This window comes from Amblyomma mixtum, chromosome 1 (assembly GCF_055824585.1).
Source record: "Amblyomma mixtum isolate Tamu chromosome 1, ASM5582458v1, whole genome shotgun sequence".
Taxonomy (NCBI): domain Eukaryota; kingdom Metazoa; phylum Arthropoda; class Arachnida; order Ixodida; family Ixodidae; genus Amblyomma; species Amblyomma mixtum.
In genome coordinates, this window is record NC_143012.1 from 98,169,442 (window position 1) to 98,188,622 (window position 19,181).

The 19,181-nt window shown below is 46.1% G+C and overlaps 1 protein-coding gene across 1 annotated transcript in view; it reads right to left on the reverse strand.

The window, feature by feature from the left end:
• Window positions 1-19,181, reverse strand: part of LOC149367286 (ubiquitin carboxyl-terminal hydrolase 24-like) — a 183,727-nt gene that overhangs the window by 43,181 nt on the left and 121,365 nt on the right. Inside the window, exons 39-42 of the mRNA XM_089554944.1 lie at window positions 17,608-17,727; window positions 12,645-12,841; window positions 10,206-10,345; window positions 5,339-5,489 (exon numbers count right to left, since the gene is read on the reverse strand). Coding sequence (XP_089411070.1) covers window positions 5,339-5,489; window positions 10,206-10,345; window positions 12,645-12,841; window positions 17,608-17,727 — 608 coding nt within the window. The remainder of the gene's footprint in view (window positions 1-5,338; window positions 5,490-10,205; window positions 10,346-12,644; window positions 12,842-17,607; window positions 17,728-19,181) is intronic.

Genomic DNA, 19,181 nt, shown 5'->3' on the forward strand with positions numbered 1-19,181 from the left:
ACCCCGCTTCGTACGACGGCTGGCTCGTACCGTCCGTCAAAAAAGGTCGTCAGCAAACGCAGGCCGGGATGTACCGTATTTTCGCGATTCTAAGCACCCCCCTATTTTCGGAAAAAAATTTCTGAAAAAAAAAACTTTGCATGCGAATCTAAGCACCCCCGTTTTTGCGCGGAAGAGAGCCTTGCCGAGGCCGCCAAGTGCACTTGCTCTCTTTTTCGTCGAGCCTGTGCAGTCGGAGTCCCGAGGAGGCGCGGCCTGCGCGTTGTTGTTGCAACTGAGAGAAGGATGAAAAGGAAAGTGCGCGGGCCCGCCGTGGGCCCGCCTACGGGCTCGAGCCAAGCCACCACCGCTGCCAAGTGCAGATAGAGGAGAGTTCAAAGATCAGAGGAAAGATAAAGAGAGGAGATAAGACTCCCGTGGCAGATGCGTCCGTCCGCAGGAGCGGGCGCTGATGAAAAAACAGATAAGCAGGCGAGGCCGCGGCGCTCGCCCAAGCGAGGACAGCGGCGCTTTTTGTAATGGAAGTAATGGATGCCATGTGCCCCGACGATAAAACTTCCGATAAAACTTCCAACGAAGAGGAAGTGGACAACGATGCAGAAATTTGCGCTCCCATTCCTAGTTAGGCGGACATGTTGCAGAGCGTCGAGAACATCCGGACAACATCCGGCGCTTTGCTCGCGCGCGCGACGATGTTGGCGACCTACTGCCGGACGTGGCAGCCCTTGAAAGAAAGTTGATGCGCCGAGGTTGGGCAAAGGTGCAAAAAAAAAAAAAAATTACCGATTTGTTTTAAACGGTAATAAAGATTTTTTTTGCGAATCTGTTTCAAACAAATGCTGGGTTTTGTCTTTTTTAATCTGATTGGCATACTTGCCGCGGGCTTGAAGCCGGTCAACAGTTTTCGGCGCAAGGCCGAGCGCCACTGGCAGCATTCTTTGATTTTCGATTATACGACACCCGGATTATACGACGGTTTCGCGCGGTCCCCTGAACGTCGTATAATCGAGGTTCCACTGTATAAGCTTCACTATCCTATCAGTATTATAACTTAGTATATGGGAGCTTTTCGTGATAACAGTTCTTTCCCTTTATTTACTTAATTATTATTATCAATATTACTCTCCTGCAAGACAAACTAGCTCCTGTGCAAAGAATTAGGTGGCTTCATGCTAAGTGGCAGATTTCTCCCTGATTTCTTTTTTTTTCCTTGGCGCATTTGCACATGAGGATGGATAGAAATATAACAGTCAAGATGTGCTATAAGTGCCAGCGGCCGGCCGCCCGCCCACACGCACGCATGCACGGCTGAACTGGAGGGCAGTGCAATTTCTACAGATTTTCCATCTGGACAGCATGTAGCTTGGTGCATGATGAAAGAACCAGTCCGCCAGTTCTGCAGGCATGGTGAAGACCGGGTCACTGGGCTCCCATGGTACTCCCGTTGTCAACATAACATCGCAAATTCCAGAAACTGGAACTAATTTGCGACTGCTTCAAAACAGATGCATTGAGGCACTGCTTTAGGGCAACTGAATCATGGTATTCGATTATAGCGTGACGGTAGACTTTGATAAACAAAAACTTAAAAAAAAAAACTCTCGTTACATTTGAGTAAATAGGATAGTTGAATAATCCAGACGGAGAAAAAGTTACGGAAAGAGCCACCTGTAAAAGACGTCAAATTTAGCTGTGACGACTGCACAGGACGATCGCATTGTCTTCGGAGCTTCATCTCTCCCAGAAACATATGCGAAGGTGTGCCTTGAGAAACGCTTCTGTTGTGATGGGCAAACATTGCTCAAGGCACACCTGACTAAGGTGCACCCAAGGGAAGTGGAGAGTTAGACAAAGTGTGTACACAGAAGGCTATACCCTGTCAACCACTTGTATAGCGATTTGAATTGTGTGGGAGCAGTGGGGGTGTTATGATGTCACACCCGCAGCTTACAGAGACAGCGGCCATTTGTGGCGGTACAATGCAAGAATTGCAGAAAAAAAGTCTTTTGCGCCTTTTCGCTCCTCAAAAGCTAGTCCCACCCGTCAATTCTTAGCAGTTAAACTTCATTTGCATCAAAAACCGCAGCTCGAAATATTTCAGTACAACATCCCTTTAACCCTCTCTAGAGCTTACAGAGACAGCGGCCATTTGTGGCGATACAATGCAAGAATTGCAGAAAAAAAGTCTTTTGCGCCTTTTCGCTCCTCAAAAGCTAGTCCCACCCGGCAATTCTTAGCAGTTAAACTTCATTTGCATCAAAAACCGCAGCTCGAAATATTTCAGTACAACATCCCTTTAACCCTCTCCGTCCAAGTCATTGATGAAGTGGTTTGAGCTAATGTTAGCCACAGTGTTTTGCATTTCCTGGTTGAAGTACCGACTATGGTCCACAAAAACTGTCGTTGACAAGGCGTGCGTCACTGTGCTGCAACAGCTTTGGGTGCGGGAACTCAGGTGAATGCTACGCTGTGCTAGAGCTGTCTACCGTATTTACTAGCATAACAGGCGCACTTTTTTTTTTTTTTTTCAGAAAATCCAGCTCAAAGTCCGGGGTGCATCTAACGCAGGGTAAAATTTCGGGAAATTTTTTGACTCGCACTCTTGCGCTTTAAAGCTGAACATACTGTATAAACGCACACTTGTAAGGGCCACACCTTGTTTTCTTGAAGGACATATTAAAAAAAAACAGATACGTGTAAGGGCTGCGCCCAAAATTTTCCACAACCCACGCGGGAATCGCCTTCGAAATGTATGCACCATGGCCTCTGCGATCAGCTCTGACTGCGAGTAACAGAACCCTTCATCTCGGAGGCCACGTACGCGCACAGGTACTTCCAGGTGTCGCCCACGGATAACGCCAGAGGCTGCAGGCTGTTATCATCATCGTCAACTTTTTCCTCCTCTGCGAGCTCCCACTATCCATATCGGCATCAGTATCACCAGCTCCAGCTTTTTGTAGCTTTTTGTCGTTGTGTTAGCATGTTAGTTCACCGTAGTTGTGGCTTTCGTGTGCTTTTGTGAGCTGAGCGTTGCAATTTTAGCACAACAGACAAGCACCTTAATAGCTACACAACTGGGAGTTTGCTCTCAAACACGGCAAGCGTGCAGCGGGCTGGAAATTTGATGTGGCCGAGAAGTGCGGCAGTTGCGACTGCGGCGCGCCTAAATTTTCGTACACGACTCCAGGCGCCGAGGTTTTTGCGGGCCTAAGTCCGGAACGTTTCCGGCTGGAGATGAAGCTTTCCAAACAGACGTTTAAAGTGAGCATCCCTGAAAACTGTGTGCGGCTGTTCCATGCAATGTCATTGTACGTGTTGTGGGTCCGCAGCAGCACTAGTGAGGACTAGCAGTCAGTTCAGCAAAAACTTTGTTAAAGTAAGTTTTGGTTGTGGAATGTGCATGCGTTTTTTGTTTTTTTCCACCTGAAATAGGGGCTGGGTGGGATTGATCGCAGTGCCAAGTTCGGGTGCGCCTATTATGCGCAAAAATAAAAAAAATCCAATTTTTCGCGACCAAACTGGAGGTGTGCCTAATATGCGAGTGCACCTGTTACGCGCGTAAATATGGCTATTACTGACTGGATACCGGCCCCTGTCACATGGTCATTTCGAAGGCCCTCAAACCGAAAGCCTATTGACTCAAAGGTCTATTCAGCGCTGCTACATGTGTGGCTGTGATGGCCACTGAGTCAGTAGCCTATTAAGCCAAAGGAACAGTACGGAACTTTTATAGGCAGCTGCGTGCTCTCGAATGTGGTCCACTAGCAGCAACGCACCGGAGAATAAAACCGGAGCACTATCATCTCTGAAAAGCAGAGAACTTCAAAATATACAACTTATTTTGCAGAAAAAAAAAAAAAAAAGACAGGCTAGGCGATAAAACGCTTCAGCAAGCATAATTACCACTATGCCTGGCAATACAACAACAACGAACACCAGCTACCTCAAAACTGCAATGAATGCTACTACAGCTTGTCTAGAACAATGAAGTTCATTTCAAGAGTGATTATTGTAACAAATAAACATTCTGTTTTTAACCTTTCTAGGCATGCTAGCAATTGGTCAATAAGTTTAACCTTTACAGGTTAAACTTGATGGCTGATTACTATTGGGTGGATTATTACGGTTGGCTGTACTAGTGTGCCCACAAAATTATTGGTGGTGCTGGCACAACATATTGGTGTGAGACAATAGAACCTCTCGATGGCAGTCTTTTGCCAAGTAGCGGCAGCCAAACTCCTTCGAGTTGAATACCAAATGAGAATCTCAAGGGCTCTTGACTCGACAGCCTTTGAAAATGCCCACGTGACAGGGGTATTAGTTGTTGTCTCAGCTCGTTTGCTGGCATGCACTCACTATTGAGCACGCTGATGATGGTTTCCAGCATCGAGATGTATAAAAAATCCTCGGTAAACATTTCCCACAGCGTTTCCAACAAAACCAGACTGTACACCTTAGACATAAAAAAAAAAATTGGGGCCTTAAAATTTAATTGTTGGTTCCTTTAGGACAATGAGAGGTGCTTCAGAAAACCTTGCAGTTCCAGACAGTCTCGTAAAATCAAGCCTCAGATGCACAAAAAGGGTGGGGACGACATTTTAAGGGGGAACAAGGGGCTTAAAACTAACTTTTTTATTTATGGCTAGAATCTCATGACATTTTGCACAGAGATCCATTTTTCTCTTCCGATTCCAAATATGTAATCATAATTGAACTGGTGGTCTTAGATCTTACAAAGTCTAGAATGTAATTAGGTAATTTCTTACGCAGCTTTAATGAACTTTCTCACTGCACTTTGTTGCTTTTAATTGCATGAATAGATAGCCAGAGAGTTCCCATACCCGGTGAAATTTTTCGTTTTTCTCTAAAGGGATGTCATCCTGACATATTATGTTGAGAGTAAAAGGTCTCAGTATTTGACACTGCAACTCGTTAAGCTAATTGTAAATTACTAGCTATATGTGGCCTAAACAACAAAAGTAAGAATGTCATCGGGCATGGGAATTCTCTGGCTGTCAATTCATGTAATTAAAAGCCACAGAATGCAGTGAGAAAGTTCATTAAAGCTGCGTAAGAAATTGCCTAATTACACTCTAGAATTTGAGATAACTTTTGATCTAAGACCACCAGCTCAATTACGATTACATTTCTGAAATCAGAAGAGACAAACGCACCTGTGTGCAGAATTTCATGAGACTCTAGCCACAAATAATACGGTCAGTTTTAAGACCCTCGTCCACCCATTAAACTGATGAGACGACTGGCCAGAGCTGTGGCTACCACGGTAGTGTAGAGAAGCGGTGAAACGAGCACAACACAGCACTGATAGTGCACCCACTTGACGGGAGTCGAGTCCTTGGGTTCCCTGCGGAACGAGAAGCGGCCGGGCGTCTTGTGTGGTGTTCGGGGCGTCCGCGAGTCCTCCTGCTTCTCGTAGAACAGCAGGTAGGCATTCCAGTGCCGCTGCCGCGTCTCGGGATAGCACGACGCTAAAAAACAATGACAAAGAAAAAGAAAGACGGAGCAAGGAGTGTTGGCCACCAACTAGGGTGGCCATTTAGGCTTAGGTCACTACTGCAGTTTTTTTTTTTTTCCATTCTGAGTAAGTGCACAAGAGACAAGGAAAGCAGAAAGAATGGTTACCCACCATGGCGCTTGACAACAATTGCACACATTCGAAAGGGCCAAACAAAGTACTACTGTGTCTACTGTTATTTCTGCTACCCTCATCTTCTGTACACCTACCATATTTTTCAGTGTAGAAGTGGTAATTTTTCTTCTGAATTTTTCCAATTCACAAAAATTCAGCACATCTTGTACAACAGTGCAACTTTTAAACAGCCAAAAATGACGTGCCACTAAGCGTCGCCCTTTTACCGTGGCCAGAACCATGCTTGAAAACAAAAGTTATGCATAAAAAGCCAAAAAAAATAGAGCTATGTTAAAATGCCAGCTGCCACGTTAGGGTTGTGGCCTTTACACGAGTATATATGGCCTATGGTAAGATATTGAGTTTTGAAGGACGCAGTGTATCACCTCAACAGAAGGAATGTCGAGTAAAAAAAAATCTGCAAATGACCACCTTGAGTGGCTTGTCTCGCAAGACAGGACACAAGTAGTGGAAACTTGTTCAAGCAGCCGGTGCTGTTGATTCTCTAAATGCAAAGGAAACGGACGACACAACCCCAAACGTGTCGCTGTGATTCCATATCTACATGGAATTTCACACTCCCAGAAAAGAGTGGGGAAAAAAGCAGGTGTTGATGTTGTGTTTTCTGCGCCTGATCGTCTGGCTGGTTTGTGCCGATCTGTTAATGAGATAAAAGAAAAAGTGGCTAAGTAAGGGCACAACTAAGCATCAGTCACGCTTCGTCCCTTGTGATAAGGGGGTTGTTTATAACAATCCTCTGCCCTGTGGAGGGCAGTACGTTGGACAGATGGGACGATGTATTAATAAAAGGCTGAGCGAACACAGCTATAAAGTCTCTAAAGGAATTTCCGGCCACCTCGGCATTCATCGCCGGGATTGTGAATGGGCAAAGAAAGAGAAAAAACAGTGCGTACTGCTATACCGTGAAACTATGATCATTGCCAAAAACCGGGAAAAACTGCAAGGGAAATCATCGAGGCCTACAACATATTGAAGCAGGGAAATGCATGTGTCAGCACTCCTTCGCTAACACTACTGCAAAAAAGAGCTGTCACTCCTGGGGGCTGATAACCTCTGCTGATTTCTAGCATGCCTCTGTTGCTGTTGTCACATATATGGTTTTTTCTGCACTTCATATATCTTTTCACTCTGCCGACATCTATGTATTCTCTAAATGCCACAACCAGCAAAACAGAACTGCTGATGCTGTCACCAGCCTGTTTCCTTTCAAAAACCGATGCATGAAAAAGTGGACATGAGGAGATTTGAATCGGGACGGAACACAGAGCATTACAGTGTGTATTCAGACAGTCAAACATGCCCCTCATAGAACTCCGAGAGTAGACTAGTAAGGCTGGACTGAGATTAACCCCTTAACCGTTTTGGACGAGCTGTGCTCGTCCTTGCCAAGCCGTCCCCAAACCGTTTTGGACGACTGTAGTTCGTCCTCTCTGAATAGGTTCTTCTCTTCCTCGTTTCGGACGAGCAGTGCTCGTGTGTGGCTTAGATGACATTTTGCTCGACAGATGGCAGCACTGACCTGTTAATTTCGTTTTATTCTACCGCATAAACGTTTTTTTTCGTATGGCAACCTGGGTTTTAAAAATGGCATCCGGCGGAGGCGACGCGTGTTTTGCTGGCCCGTCTTCTCGGAAAAGACGCTCTTCTTCGTCGTAATCTTCTTCAGACGATGGTGACTGAGACACCGAAGTGTACATTGTTTCAGGGAGCGAGGACGACAGTGCTGACGTTGTGCTTATCAGTTCTTCCGATGAAGAAGTGGACAGCTCAGAAGCGAACTTTGCGAAGCGCGCGTCATTGCATGAAGGTCAACGTCAGTAACATCCCTATATGACACCCTCGGTTTCCTTTTCTTGCAGTTCCCGGTAAGATGTTCATTATAAGCTTGCCTGATGACTTGCTTGAATATATTTATCACTCATTACCAGCAGGAAGTTGGTTTTCCATAATGTTAGAAATAATTAACTTGAATATTCTAATTTGACTTTGTGTTTGCTTCAGATATTTTTTAAAGATCGAATTCGTGCTTTTTATTGCAATAATATTCGAAATCAGGAATAAAAAAAATAAGCAGTTTTGTTAAGAAATTCGTTGATATAACAAAACGGTAAAGGGGTTAAATTGGATTGAGACAAGATTAGGCTGCAATCATACTGAGGAGAGGTTAGAAGTTTAGAATGGAAGATTTCTAGCAGGCTTGATAAAATGCACTGCCAAAATATCCAAGCTAATGTGACGACACTTTGTGAGAACTCAATATTTATGGACCTAGATCAGGGCTTCTCAATCTTTGTAGCCTCGGGGAAACTTCCATTCCTCCGTGCCTAAGATGCCTGCAAAACGGAACACGCAGGTACATGGTCCCTCAAAAAATTAACGGCGATTACACACATGGTAATGCAGATGATGAGTGCTAGCTATAGAGACATTTCAATCCCACTTATTCATCGCCTATGCTGCTCTCATGCAGGCTGCAGGCTACTCGACTAAGCCCCCCCCCCCCCCCCCCCCCCCCCCCCCCACACCCCCCCACACCCTCTCGTACAGGTCCCTGGCCACATTTCCCGAGAAAACAGTCGTCCCACTAACAACTCTGCGTGGTGGTGGCCACTTTGAAGAGCAGGATGCTTTCGAACCCTGTGGTTCCCTGCTGAATTGCTAGAGTGGCTTTATTGGACGTTTCTTTGCCAGGAGTGCAAAAACTGGTTTATAGCTTTGGTTCAAGTATCTCCACCATTTCTTGCATCATTCATTTCCTTTCAAAGCCTAGCTGTGGCACTTCAGCACAGTTCCTTTATATCTGTTTACTTCACAAACTGGCAGCACGGCAGAGGAGAAAGCATGCGTACCGCCGTCTTCTGTATTCGCTACAGACCCTTTCCGCCCCCGAAAACTCCCATGTCTTTCCCGGGAACCTTCGCATGGAGAGCTGGTCCTCTAAAAATGTCCTAGTCCAGTTAACACTGGCTGGCTGTGCAGTGAAACAGTCAGCTAAGAGGAATTACAGCGCGATTAGTCTCAAAATAAAATGGGTAAAGGAAGGGTGGGGGTTGAGGTATGCACGGATTTAGGTGCTCGGGCAAACCACAAAAAGTGCACCAGGGAACCACCAGGTTTCTGTGGAACCCACTTTTGAGAGCCCCTCACCTAGAAAAGTGAACCTTTTTTAACCAATGCCTAGCGACGACCATCGAAATCATCAGCCAAGGCGTCCCAAGAAACCCGTCTCATGTTAAACTGCGACTCTAAGCACCAGACATGGCTCTCTGCTTTGACAAAGCACTCAGCTGCCCTCAGTTAACCTTTTTTTTTTACACGGCAAAACTGACCTTGCAGGTGTGCAAAACTATAGGACAAGCCATCCATTACATAAATGAAGGTAGAGCAGATTACAGGGATACTGAAACATCTGGAAACAGGCAGAGTACAGACAGGCACTATGGAGAGATCCCATCGGTCTGCTTGTAGAGAGCATATGAGGATTTTCAAGTGCCAATATATATAAAAAAATTATTTACGAAAGCCAGCTAACAGCAAATGTATAAGCTACAGCTATAACACAGCGGTGACCTAGTGGTCTGAGCATCCGCCTTTAATGTGGGATGTGCGGGGTTCAATCTCCAGTGCCACCAAGCATCCACTGGTGATACAATGGGAACAAGCTTTACCCTGGCCTCATGCGTGGCTTAACTTCGCTAAAATGCCTGGAAAACAACTCAGGGGGCACTTTGGCTCTCTAAAGTGCTGCAAGGCGAAAGCCTTTCCTGGCGCACTGTTTGGCATTGACTGCGAGACTGTTTGTGCTGCACTAGTACTTTATTCGACTACACAGTTTGACTGCTTCTTTAGCACGACTCTCTCTCTCTGCTTCGATGAGTTCGGTTGTATCAATGGCTCTGTTCGCAGTAATGAGGTATGTAATGTGGTCACCCACGGACGCCTTACGCCCCCTGTCGGAGCGGACGACAACTATTTTATCAGTTGTCGCCTGCTCCAAAAGGCATCCACGAGTGACTTCATTACTGCGAATCTGCGCACTGTGACATCATAACCGTTTCGACCAACTGAAAAGCGTTGACCCCTCTGCTGACAAGTCGACAGCGATGAGGCATTAAAGGCTTTCGCCTTAAAATGGGTCTATGACCTGACCTTGTGCAGCTGAAAAATATACCCTGTGCTGTGGCACTCTTTGGCCAAAGCCACCCTTCAGCCATAATTCATCATCATCATCATCAAGCCACAGTTATGCAGCTGCGTCAAGTGACCTCGCAAATGCATTTGCTATTGAGATGAAGAAGGCTCAGATGAGGTGCCATTCTGTGAAGCCTAGATGAAGACAGGTTCCTGATTTCCAACAGCTAGCATAGTCAGTTTTCCGGCTCACTATGCTAGGCATGGGAGGGAGTGTGTATAAGACACTTCTTCAGAGCTACAGTGAACATGGGTCAACGATTCTGACAGTTACGCAAAGGCTTTCCACCTGATCACACTAAGCATGATGCAGCACGTGCAGGGCAGAGACAGCAGTGCTCACCAGAGTCCGAAACCTTGGCCTTGTAGGTGCCGCCAAAGCACTCAGTCTCAAGCGTTGAGTCGTTGAGGTCGAACTGTTCGACAGTCGTGTCGTTGAACTTGTACCAGGTGCCCTTGCGGGCCACATACCGTGGGTCATTCCTGAAAGCCACATTTCATGACTGTTAAGAACTTGCTTCAAAGCAAGGAGATCCATCCCAGCGAAAAGCCACTATGTGTTTGACCCTCTTGTACTCCTCCCCTAATCTAGCAGCTTGCCTGAGAAGAAGTAACTAACACGCCAGTTACCAGGCATTGAAGCTAGGAGATAACAAGCCATCAAACACCAAGACAACAGAAATGGCTGTGCACACATGTATATCTAGACTACTGATGACACGAATTTCATGGGGTTGCGAAAGGTATTCATATCATTCAAAATGAACAAAGTCTGTGCGCAGAAGCGCAGGAAATGCATTTGCACAGTGGAAATGAACAAACAGCATGGACACACGACGATAAACAAGGACAACATAGGCGCTGTGTCTGTCACCAGGCCATTAACAACTCTGGTAAAGTGATGAAATAATGGCTTATGGCATACAGGAGCATACAGCTAGCTTAAAGGGACAGTGAGGAGAGCTCTATTAATATTTTTTTTTTACAGCAATATCGGATAGTTCGGCATTTTATGGCTTTGTTGCCACTTGGCCGGCAGCGAAAGATGCATTTATTTCGAAGAAATTTGGATTCGAAGTTGAAAAAGTTTTTCCCGCCGCTTTGATTCAAACTTGGGATTCTCCTATGACGACACAGGACTAAGTGACGTGAAACATGACGTGCACATGACGTAACGCAGACTCCGTGATTTCTGGCTGCCAGCAGTGCGGCTGGCAACTGCCGAAAAGAAAGCTACCACCAGCTGCACATTGAAGGCATCTATCGGCTATTGCGGCCGTCGCTACCATCGCTTCGTTTACATTTGCACCGGCGTTTTGCCAGCATTACAATGGATCCCGCTCCCGAAGTCGTCAACGAAGTTTTAGCAAATAGACACCTTTAGCATACCGTGTACCTTGTTACCGTTAGCGGGATACCGGGAGCCAGCCCGCCGTTGAGCAGGCGCTGATTAGTCCCGATGCTGCAGGCGCGCGCGTAGCTGCCGGGTACGTGGCGCCATCTGGCGACGTCAAGGAGATTTGCGCGTGCATTGGCTGCGCCTCAGTGATTCGTGGCTTCTCGTGTCCTAGTGTTGCTAGAACCATTGGTTCTAGCAACACTGCTTTGTCCTATGACCTCATCACACTTGTACTTGCGAGTTTGGCCTGTGGTGGCGATACCTGTATTTCGGTTCTTGCTCTTTTCTACGTTACAAGAGCTTTGTTGTCAGTATGAGTGGCGTTTTTGTAATCAGGAGGTGGTATTCTGTTGATACAAACCAACTTCAATGTCTCCTCAGTGTCCCTTTAATGCTCACCATAGCTCTCTCGGAATCCACTCCGTTGCTCTTACGGGACCATCGCTTCTCTTGCCTTCGCATTACATGCCCTGCCAATGACTGCTTCTTCTTCTTGATTTCGACCAGGACATCATTAACTCATGTTTATTAATGAGGCAGCATTACTAGGCTGTGTCGGCGGGGTCGCGTCCGCAAAATGTGTCAGCACCAGCTGTGGGCAACTCAGAAGAGGTAGCATCAAACGAGTGGTTGTAATTGAAAGAGAATGATGTGAAGGGGCTCCACGAAAAAAAAAAAAAATTCAAAATCGGATGAGCAGTTAGTTAATCAGAGCCAAAAATGTTCAAAAAGTGGGCGGGGCCAGGTCAGAAGTGGCGCCAAATTTTAAAATGCCGGAAGAGTGGGGCCACGTGACCGGAAGTGCGGGCGGAGCCAACGCGTGGCGCCAAATTTGAAAGTCCGGAATGAATGCCGAGATGAAACGAGGAAAAATGTGCAGCTAGTCGAAATCCAATCAATAATTAATGATTACAGAAAGTGTCAAGAGTGAATTTAGGTAAATTAAGGTGCGTTAATTGTGAATAAAGGTGATTTAATTATGAATTAAGGTGAATTAATGTGATTTAAATGTGAATTAATGGTACATTAATGTGAATTAAGGGTTAGCTAAATTGAATTAACTGTGAATTAATCACACATACAGGTGACTTAAAATGAATGAATTGTGAATGAAGTGGGTAATTAAGGAACCAATTAAAGAACAAAACAGCAACTTGAAAAGAGGAGGCATCACTGCTTTTACATCACTCCAATGCAGGTCTCGAATTTTTCCCTGACCAACTCCGCTCCCTTCCTGCCGGGGTGATTTGGAATGGATCACACGGACTGAAAATTAGGATAGGCGGCAACATCTTACCCGACCACAAAACATACAGCAAAAAGCCACAGTGAAGAGAACACACAAACTGGTGGGCAAGTAGGGAACGGGGGAGTGCTGGTCACCTCCTCTCCCGGATGTAGGAGTAGTAGTGGCCTGCGCTGGCCTGCCCGTTGTGCACCACGATCCCCGTCAGGTCGTACAGCGCGGGGGGCGGTCGCCGGAACACTTCGTCCAAGGGGTCACCGTTGCTCGCCGAGCGGTTCTCCTGCTCCATGACCCCGTGCAGGGTGTAGGGCGACATGTCCAGGGACCACGGGAACTGCACACGTGACGAGTTCAAGACATTCTACTGCCGGCAACAAGAGTTTTCTTTCCTTTCGGTCTGCCACCTACTACTTCACAAATGCAACGAGCAACCTCAAATAGTGCCCACTTTCGCATTTCAATTCAATTCAATGTTTATTTTCCAGAAAGTGCCTCGAGGGTCTTCTCAGCTAAAAGCCACTCATGCAGCTTGACTAAGGCCAAGAAGATCGCTCCGTAGCAGTATCAGTAACATTATAATATGTTTAAAACAGGCGTGTTACCTCTAATTTGCAACAATAATTAAAGATTTTATACAAGATCCTTAGCACTGAAATTATAGCAGGTAAACAACATAAGTGAAACAGCATATGTCAGAAAACACATTTCAAGAACGTGGCAACAGCATTGTACAATCAAATAGTAGGGATAAAGTAGCGACCCTTAGTAACAGTGACTGCTTCATCGTTTCTCTGTTCTGGATTTTTGCTACTGATGCTTTAAGGCGGAAGCCTGCAATGCCTCATCGTTGTCGACAGAAGGTTGTCAGCAGAGGTGCCACGCTTTTCGGTTGGTCGCAATGGTTATGACGTCCGAGTGCGCGGATTCGAAGAAATGTGGTCACCCACGGATGCCTGACACCACCTTTTGGAGCAGACGACAACTTATTTGTCCGCTCCGACAGGGGGCGCAAGGCATACGGGGGTGACCACATTACATACTTCATTACTGCGAACAGTGCCATGGATACAAGTGAACTCATCGAAGCAGACAAAGAATAGGTTGAGCCAACCAAAAAGGAAATAAAAATAATATGCCCCTGATTGAAGCAGAGAGAGAGTCGTGCTAAAGAAGCAGTCAAAGTGTGTAGTCAAATAAAGCACTATAGTACAGCACAAACAGCCTCGCAGTCAATGCCAAACAGTGCGCCAGGAAAGGTTTTTTCGCCTTGCAGTACTTTAGAGGGCCAAAGTGCCCCCTGAATTTTTTTACCTTTAGGCTCGCGTGAATGTTTTATTATTCCTAATATTCAAGCAAATGGCAAAACATCTGACATTCAATACAGTATGAATGCTTGGTATTCAATATCTTGAATATCTGTCACAGATAAGGGAGGACGCGGCGTTTAATACCAACGGAGTTTGATGAAAACTGCTCTGCGTGTTAGTAATGCTTTCAAACTGAAGTGTGCAAAGTTTCAGCATTAAATCGGAATAACTTTTTCTTAACTAATTTTTTCCTCTTCTACACCTTGTGGAGTGCCTGCACACTTGATAAAATAAGGTACAAGACTGGTTGAACATTTGTTGCATTTTTGAACGCACACTACGCATCATAACAACCTTGGATTTTTTTTCTCCCAACATAATTTTTTCTTTTCATTTTTTTTTTACAAAGTATTTGGCATAGACATGTTGAAACAGTACACAAGATGTCACACAAAAAAATCTACACTCCACCAAAACTAAAAACCAAGACTGCCATCGCATACAGTGGAGTTCTGCACGAGGGAACAAAACTAATGGGGTCAAGATTGACAAAGCAGTACTAATAAAAAATTCTGCACTACAAGATGAGCATCTAGCCAGAAAACAAAAACTGAGAAAAATGTTGATTTTTTGAGCATTTCCCTGATATGCAGTGCCACTGCAGTTCACGAAACACCTTTTCTCGAGTACTCCCCGGTGGACTTCAGCAACAAAACTTTGGGACAGAATGAAAAAAAAAGGCATAAGAGCAGACAAAGGTACATAAAAAAAAAAACTTTTTTGGCCATTTCTCATGATTTGAAAGCCGCATCCCCTTTAAATAATGTTTCTGGAATGCTTGGTTCTAGTCACGATTTCAATTCTTAAGGATTGTGAAAAGCCCAAAGCTGTCTCACGAAAGTTAAAGCATGCTTTTTTTCTTTTTTAAATCACAGATATTATTACTCCCTTGGATGCAGTATTATGTGCAGTTACCCCTATGGTCCAACCCTTGACTGTATTTAATTATGCCGTTCTATTACAGTGTCCTTTCCCAATAAAGTTTAATTAATTACCGTATTTACTCGCGTAATAGGCGCACTCGCATAATAGGCGCACCCCTAGTTAGGGCGCGAAAAATCAGATTTTTTTATTTCCGCGCATAATAGGCGCACCCCGAACTTGGCACTGTGATCAATACTGTATTTACACGATTGCAAGCCGACGCCCCGCCACCCCCCGCTTCCCAATCTTTATTTTAACAAAGTTTTTGCTGAACTGACTACTACTCCTCACTAGTGCTGCTTCCGTCGCAGCTGCTGCGGACCCACAGCACGTACAACGACATCGCGTAGAACAGCCGCACACAGTTTTCAGGGATGCTCACTTTAAACGTCTGTTTGGAAAGCTTCACCTCCAGCCGGAAACGTTCCCGACTTAGGCCCGCGAAAACCTCGGCGCTTGGAGTCGCGTACGAAAATTTAGGGACGCCGCAGTCGCAACTGCCGCACTTCTCGGCCACGTCGTATTTTCCGACCTGCCGCACGCTTGCCGCGTTCGAGAGCAAACTCCCAGCTGTGTAGCTGTTAAGGTGCTTGCCCCTCGAGCTAAAACATCAACGCTCCGCGGCAAAGCCATAAACCACGATAACTATCGCGCTACCGCAAATCCCGGCACTTGACAGCAACAACAACAAAAAAAAACGAGCTGGAGATGCTGATGGCGATATAGATAGCGAACGCTCGCTGCGGAGGGAAACGATGATGATGATGATGATGAGCTTGGCCTTGGGCGGCGTCTAGAAGCTCTTGTGCGCGTGTGTGGCCTCCGCGATCAAGCGCCCGTTGCGCGCAGCCGGAGCCGATCGCGGAGGCCTCAGTGCGTGCATTCCGAAAGTTTCGGTGCGGCCCTTACACGGACCTTTTTTTTTTTTTTTTTAACATTTTCTTCGCGAAAACGGGGTGCGGCCCGTACACGAGTGCGTTTACGCGGTGTGTTCAATTTTGCGAGTCGAAAAATTTCCGGAAATTTTACCCCGCGTAATAGGCGCACCCCGAACTTTGAGCCGGATTTTCTGGAAAAAAAGTGCGCCTATTATGCGAGTAAATACGGTAATTCAATGTGTTACCAGGCAAGCAAAGAGAATGACGGCACTCCTTACCATCCAGTTTTTTTAACCTCACGTAAAAAACGTGCACACAAACTTCAGCGCCAGTGTTCGCTTTATCTTGCCATGACTGTCTGGCACCATCGACTATCACAAAATCATCAGATCACGCAGTGACACAGAGAACACCTTTCAAAGCAAATGGGGCTAAACACACGCAACATGAACACGGCTGACCACGTGCTTCTGTTGATGATTGATGGATGGATGAGCAAACAGACGGATGGAAGGAAAAACGGGTGGGCGTGCTTATGACATGATACAGTAAAACCTCGTTAATTCGAACTCGGTTTATTCGAAATCCCACGTAATTCGAAGGTTTTCGGAGGTCCCAACAGTTTCCATACAAAATTTGCCGGATAATTTGAACAACCAGCGCGCCCCTCTCCGGATAATACGTAGGTTTAAACCATGGCCTCCGTGATTCGCGACAGAAAAATGCGTTGCAAGTCTCTGAGGCCGGTATAGTTGAGTTGCCGGAGTGGCAGCCAGGCGGCACTGTAAATCAATTTTCGGTTTCCGGTGGTTTGTTGTGCCTCAGCGATCTGCACAGTCAACTACCAGTCTCGGAGGCTAGCTTTAGTTGACAAAGCAACAACCAGGTGCCGCTAGGTCACAAGTTTTTTGGCTCCGTTTCCGTTGTTTGTCTAGCTCGTGGCAGGCGCTGCTCGTAGTGTTTTGATTGTTCGGTGCCGCGATCAAACGTGTTCTGTGTTCAGGCGCGTTTACTCCGACGTAGCGCGCGCTCGCGCGTCACGGCTATGACCGCGGACGGGTCCGGCGGCTTCGGCGCACTCTGACTGCACCGTGGAGCATGTCTCTATTTCGCGCCGAGCGCGCCGAAGCTGCCCACCCAGAATGCACTGCGCACGCCTCCCGCGCCACTCCTCCCCTCTACTCCCTTCGCCACTCGCCTCCTCTCCCAGGCGGCGTGTCGAACGAAGAACGTTCTGCGTTCGCGTCGGAGCTCCGCTCCAAGCAGTGCCCCCAATCAAAGGGTGGCAGAAGAGCAAGCGTACCCCACCCTCCTCCTGTAGCCACAAGTAGAAGCCGCGTCGGAGCGCCTGGCGTAGCGTCGCCGATCTGAGGTATCCGACCACAAGCGGCTCTCGCCCGCGTGCCGAGAACGTCGGAGTATGTACGCACCTCTAACTACCACGCCAAGCAGTCGTGCATCGATGACTGCTTCAAGTGACCATTTTTCAGGCAAAATAAAGGTGCAGTGTTGATGCAGCCATGTTTCGTACGTTTATTTCTCATTTTTCGGCGATTTTTGATAATTCGAAAACTCGGTTAATTCGAGGATTTTTCGCAGTCCGACGGACTTCGAATTAATGAGGTTCTACTGTACTTCGACTCCCACAAAAAAATCTGTCGGAACTTTTTACCCCACTCAATGAACCATCCCCCTAAATTCATGTAAACAAAAAGTAGGTTCATTACGAAAGTAGATAGGGTATTCACCCCATGGTCACACTTCAGCACCACAGAGATTAATTTTTCATTCCGACAGCCAACAAACAATCTTCAGACTGCATACACCACGCACACCTCCAGTTCTACCCAATCCAATCAGCTATCGGAGCAATTTTGCGATTGACAATTTTCACAGCAGCCAGAAGGCAGGCCAGCCAGAGGGCAACGCACCTTGAAGTGGTAGTCAAACTTGACCGCCCGGTTAGCCTCCCAGTCGAAGCCAAACCGCTTCAGCTGGATGACCAGCACCTGGGGCAGCCGCTTGATGCACGTCCGCTTGACAGTGTTGCGCTGCACACATAAATAGTTAACAGTGAGGGAGGGAAAGAAGAAATGTTTCCTCGAATTTGCCAGCAACAAACGATGCACATACATTCTTTTAAGGCGGCCATGACTCTGTCTGTCCGTCCGTTACATCTGAAGTGAGTCGTAACTAGTCATTGCTAGGCACAAGACATGACTAACTAGTCATTAACCAGTCATCAACTAATTAGTCATGACTAGCTAGTCGTGATTAGTCATTAACCAGTCATTACTAGTTAATCATTAATGGTGACTCATGACTAACTCATGACATTAATAGTCATTAACCAGTCACATGTCATGACTAACTAGTCATTAACCAACCATGACTAGTTAGTTGTGACTAGTTATGACTGGTTAGTCATGACTAGTTGGTTATTAACATCATACTAGTTAGTCATCAACCAATCATGACTAGCTATTCATAGGTCATGACTAGCCGATCCAAGTTGCCCATAGCTGCCTCGTGTGTGCCCACGGCCGTGCAGCAAAAGTTGCGTAAAAAGGCTTCTGCCTCGTGCCCTTTAGGTCGTCAAAGTGCACCCTGAATTTTGTTCACATAAGCATAAGAAAAGGTGCAAAAGCTGGCAAAACTGGACTGTTTTAGGCATGAATTACTCGGACATGAAATTCAACAGGTTTGTAGCAGCGACTTTTTTGGAACAAAAGCAAGTCGAATGGTGGAAACTAAATTGTTCCCGTAGCTACAAGTGCTGCCAGGGTCAGGTAACAGAACAAACCTTCCAAAGCTTGGCACAAACTATGGCACAGTCTGCAAAGAAGAGGCTCAATGGATTAAGCAGTTGAGCTGCCAAGAAGCACAGGTCCAGAAATTTTAAAGGTATCACTCACGACAAGCCCGTCCGATATTTGTTCTCAGTAAAAGTCCCTTCCACAGCTCTGTCTTGGCATGTCACCGTTTGCCTGTCAGCAAGATACACACTTATTGCTGAGACAAATGCCCTTAAACTTCAAACCTGTGACGTCAAGACTGAAAATAACTTCGTGACAATTGTTTGGAAATTAGCGGTGCTGAGGTATAGCCTCAGAGATTCATGTAAAAAAAAAATCGTCTTGACACACCGTGGTATGCATGTGAAAAGTGCCAGCGCTGGGGACACTTGTATTTCATTATTTGGCCTTCTCTAGCTTAAAAATTCTCCTTTTTCAGTGGAAGTAGTATCTTTGTTGTTAGAATGCTGGAGTCTACCAACACGGGACAACGTCAATTTCTTCTCAGCGTCCATTTCATTAACAGAGTCTCGAGAACAAGTTGCATGAGCCAGAGTAGTTATGTTGCACAGAACAGTGGCACATGGAGCTACAGTCGAGGCAGACATATTGAATTATTGTTTATATCAAACGACCCCTTTGAAAATTTCGTGTAAAAGTACAGCACTGTTTTCACCTTCAAAGAACTTCCGTTCACCAGAACATTCAAT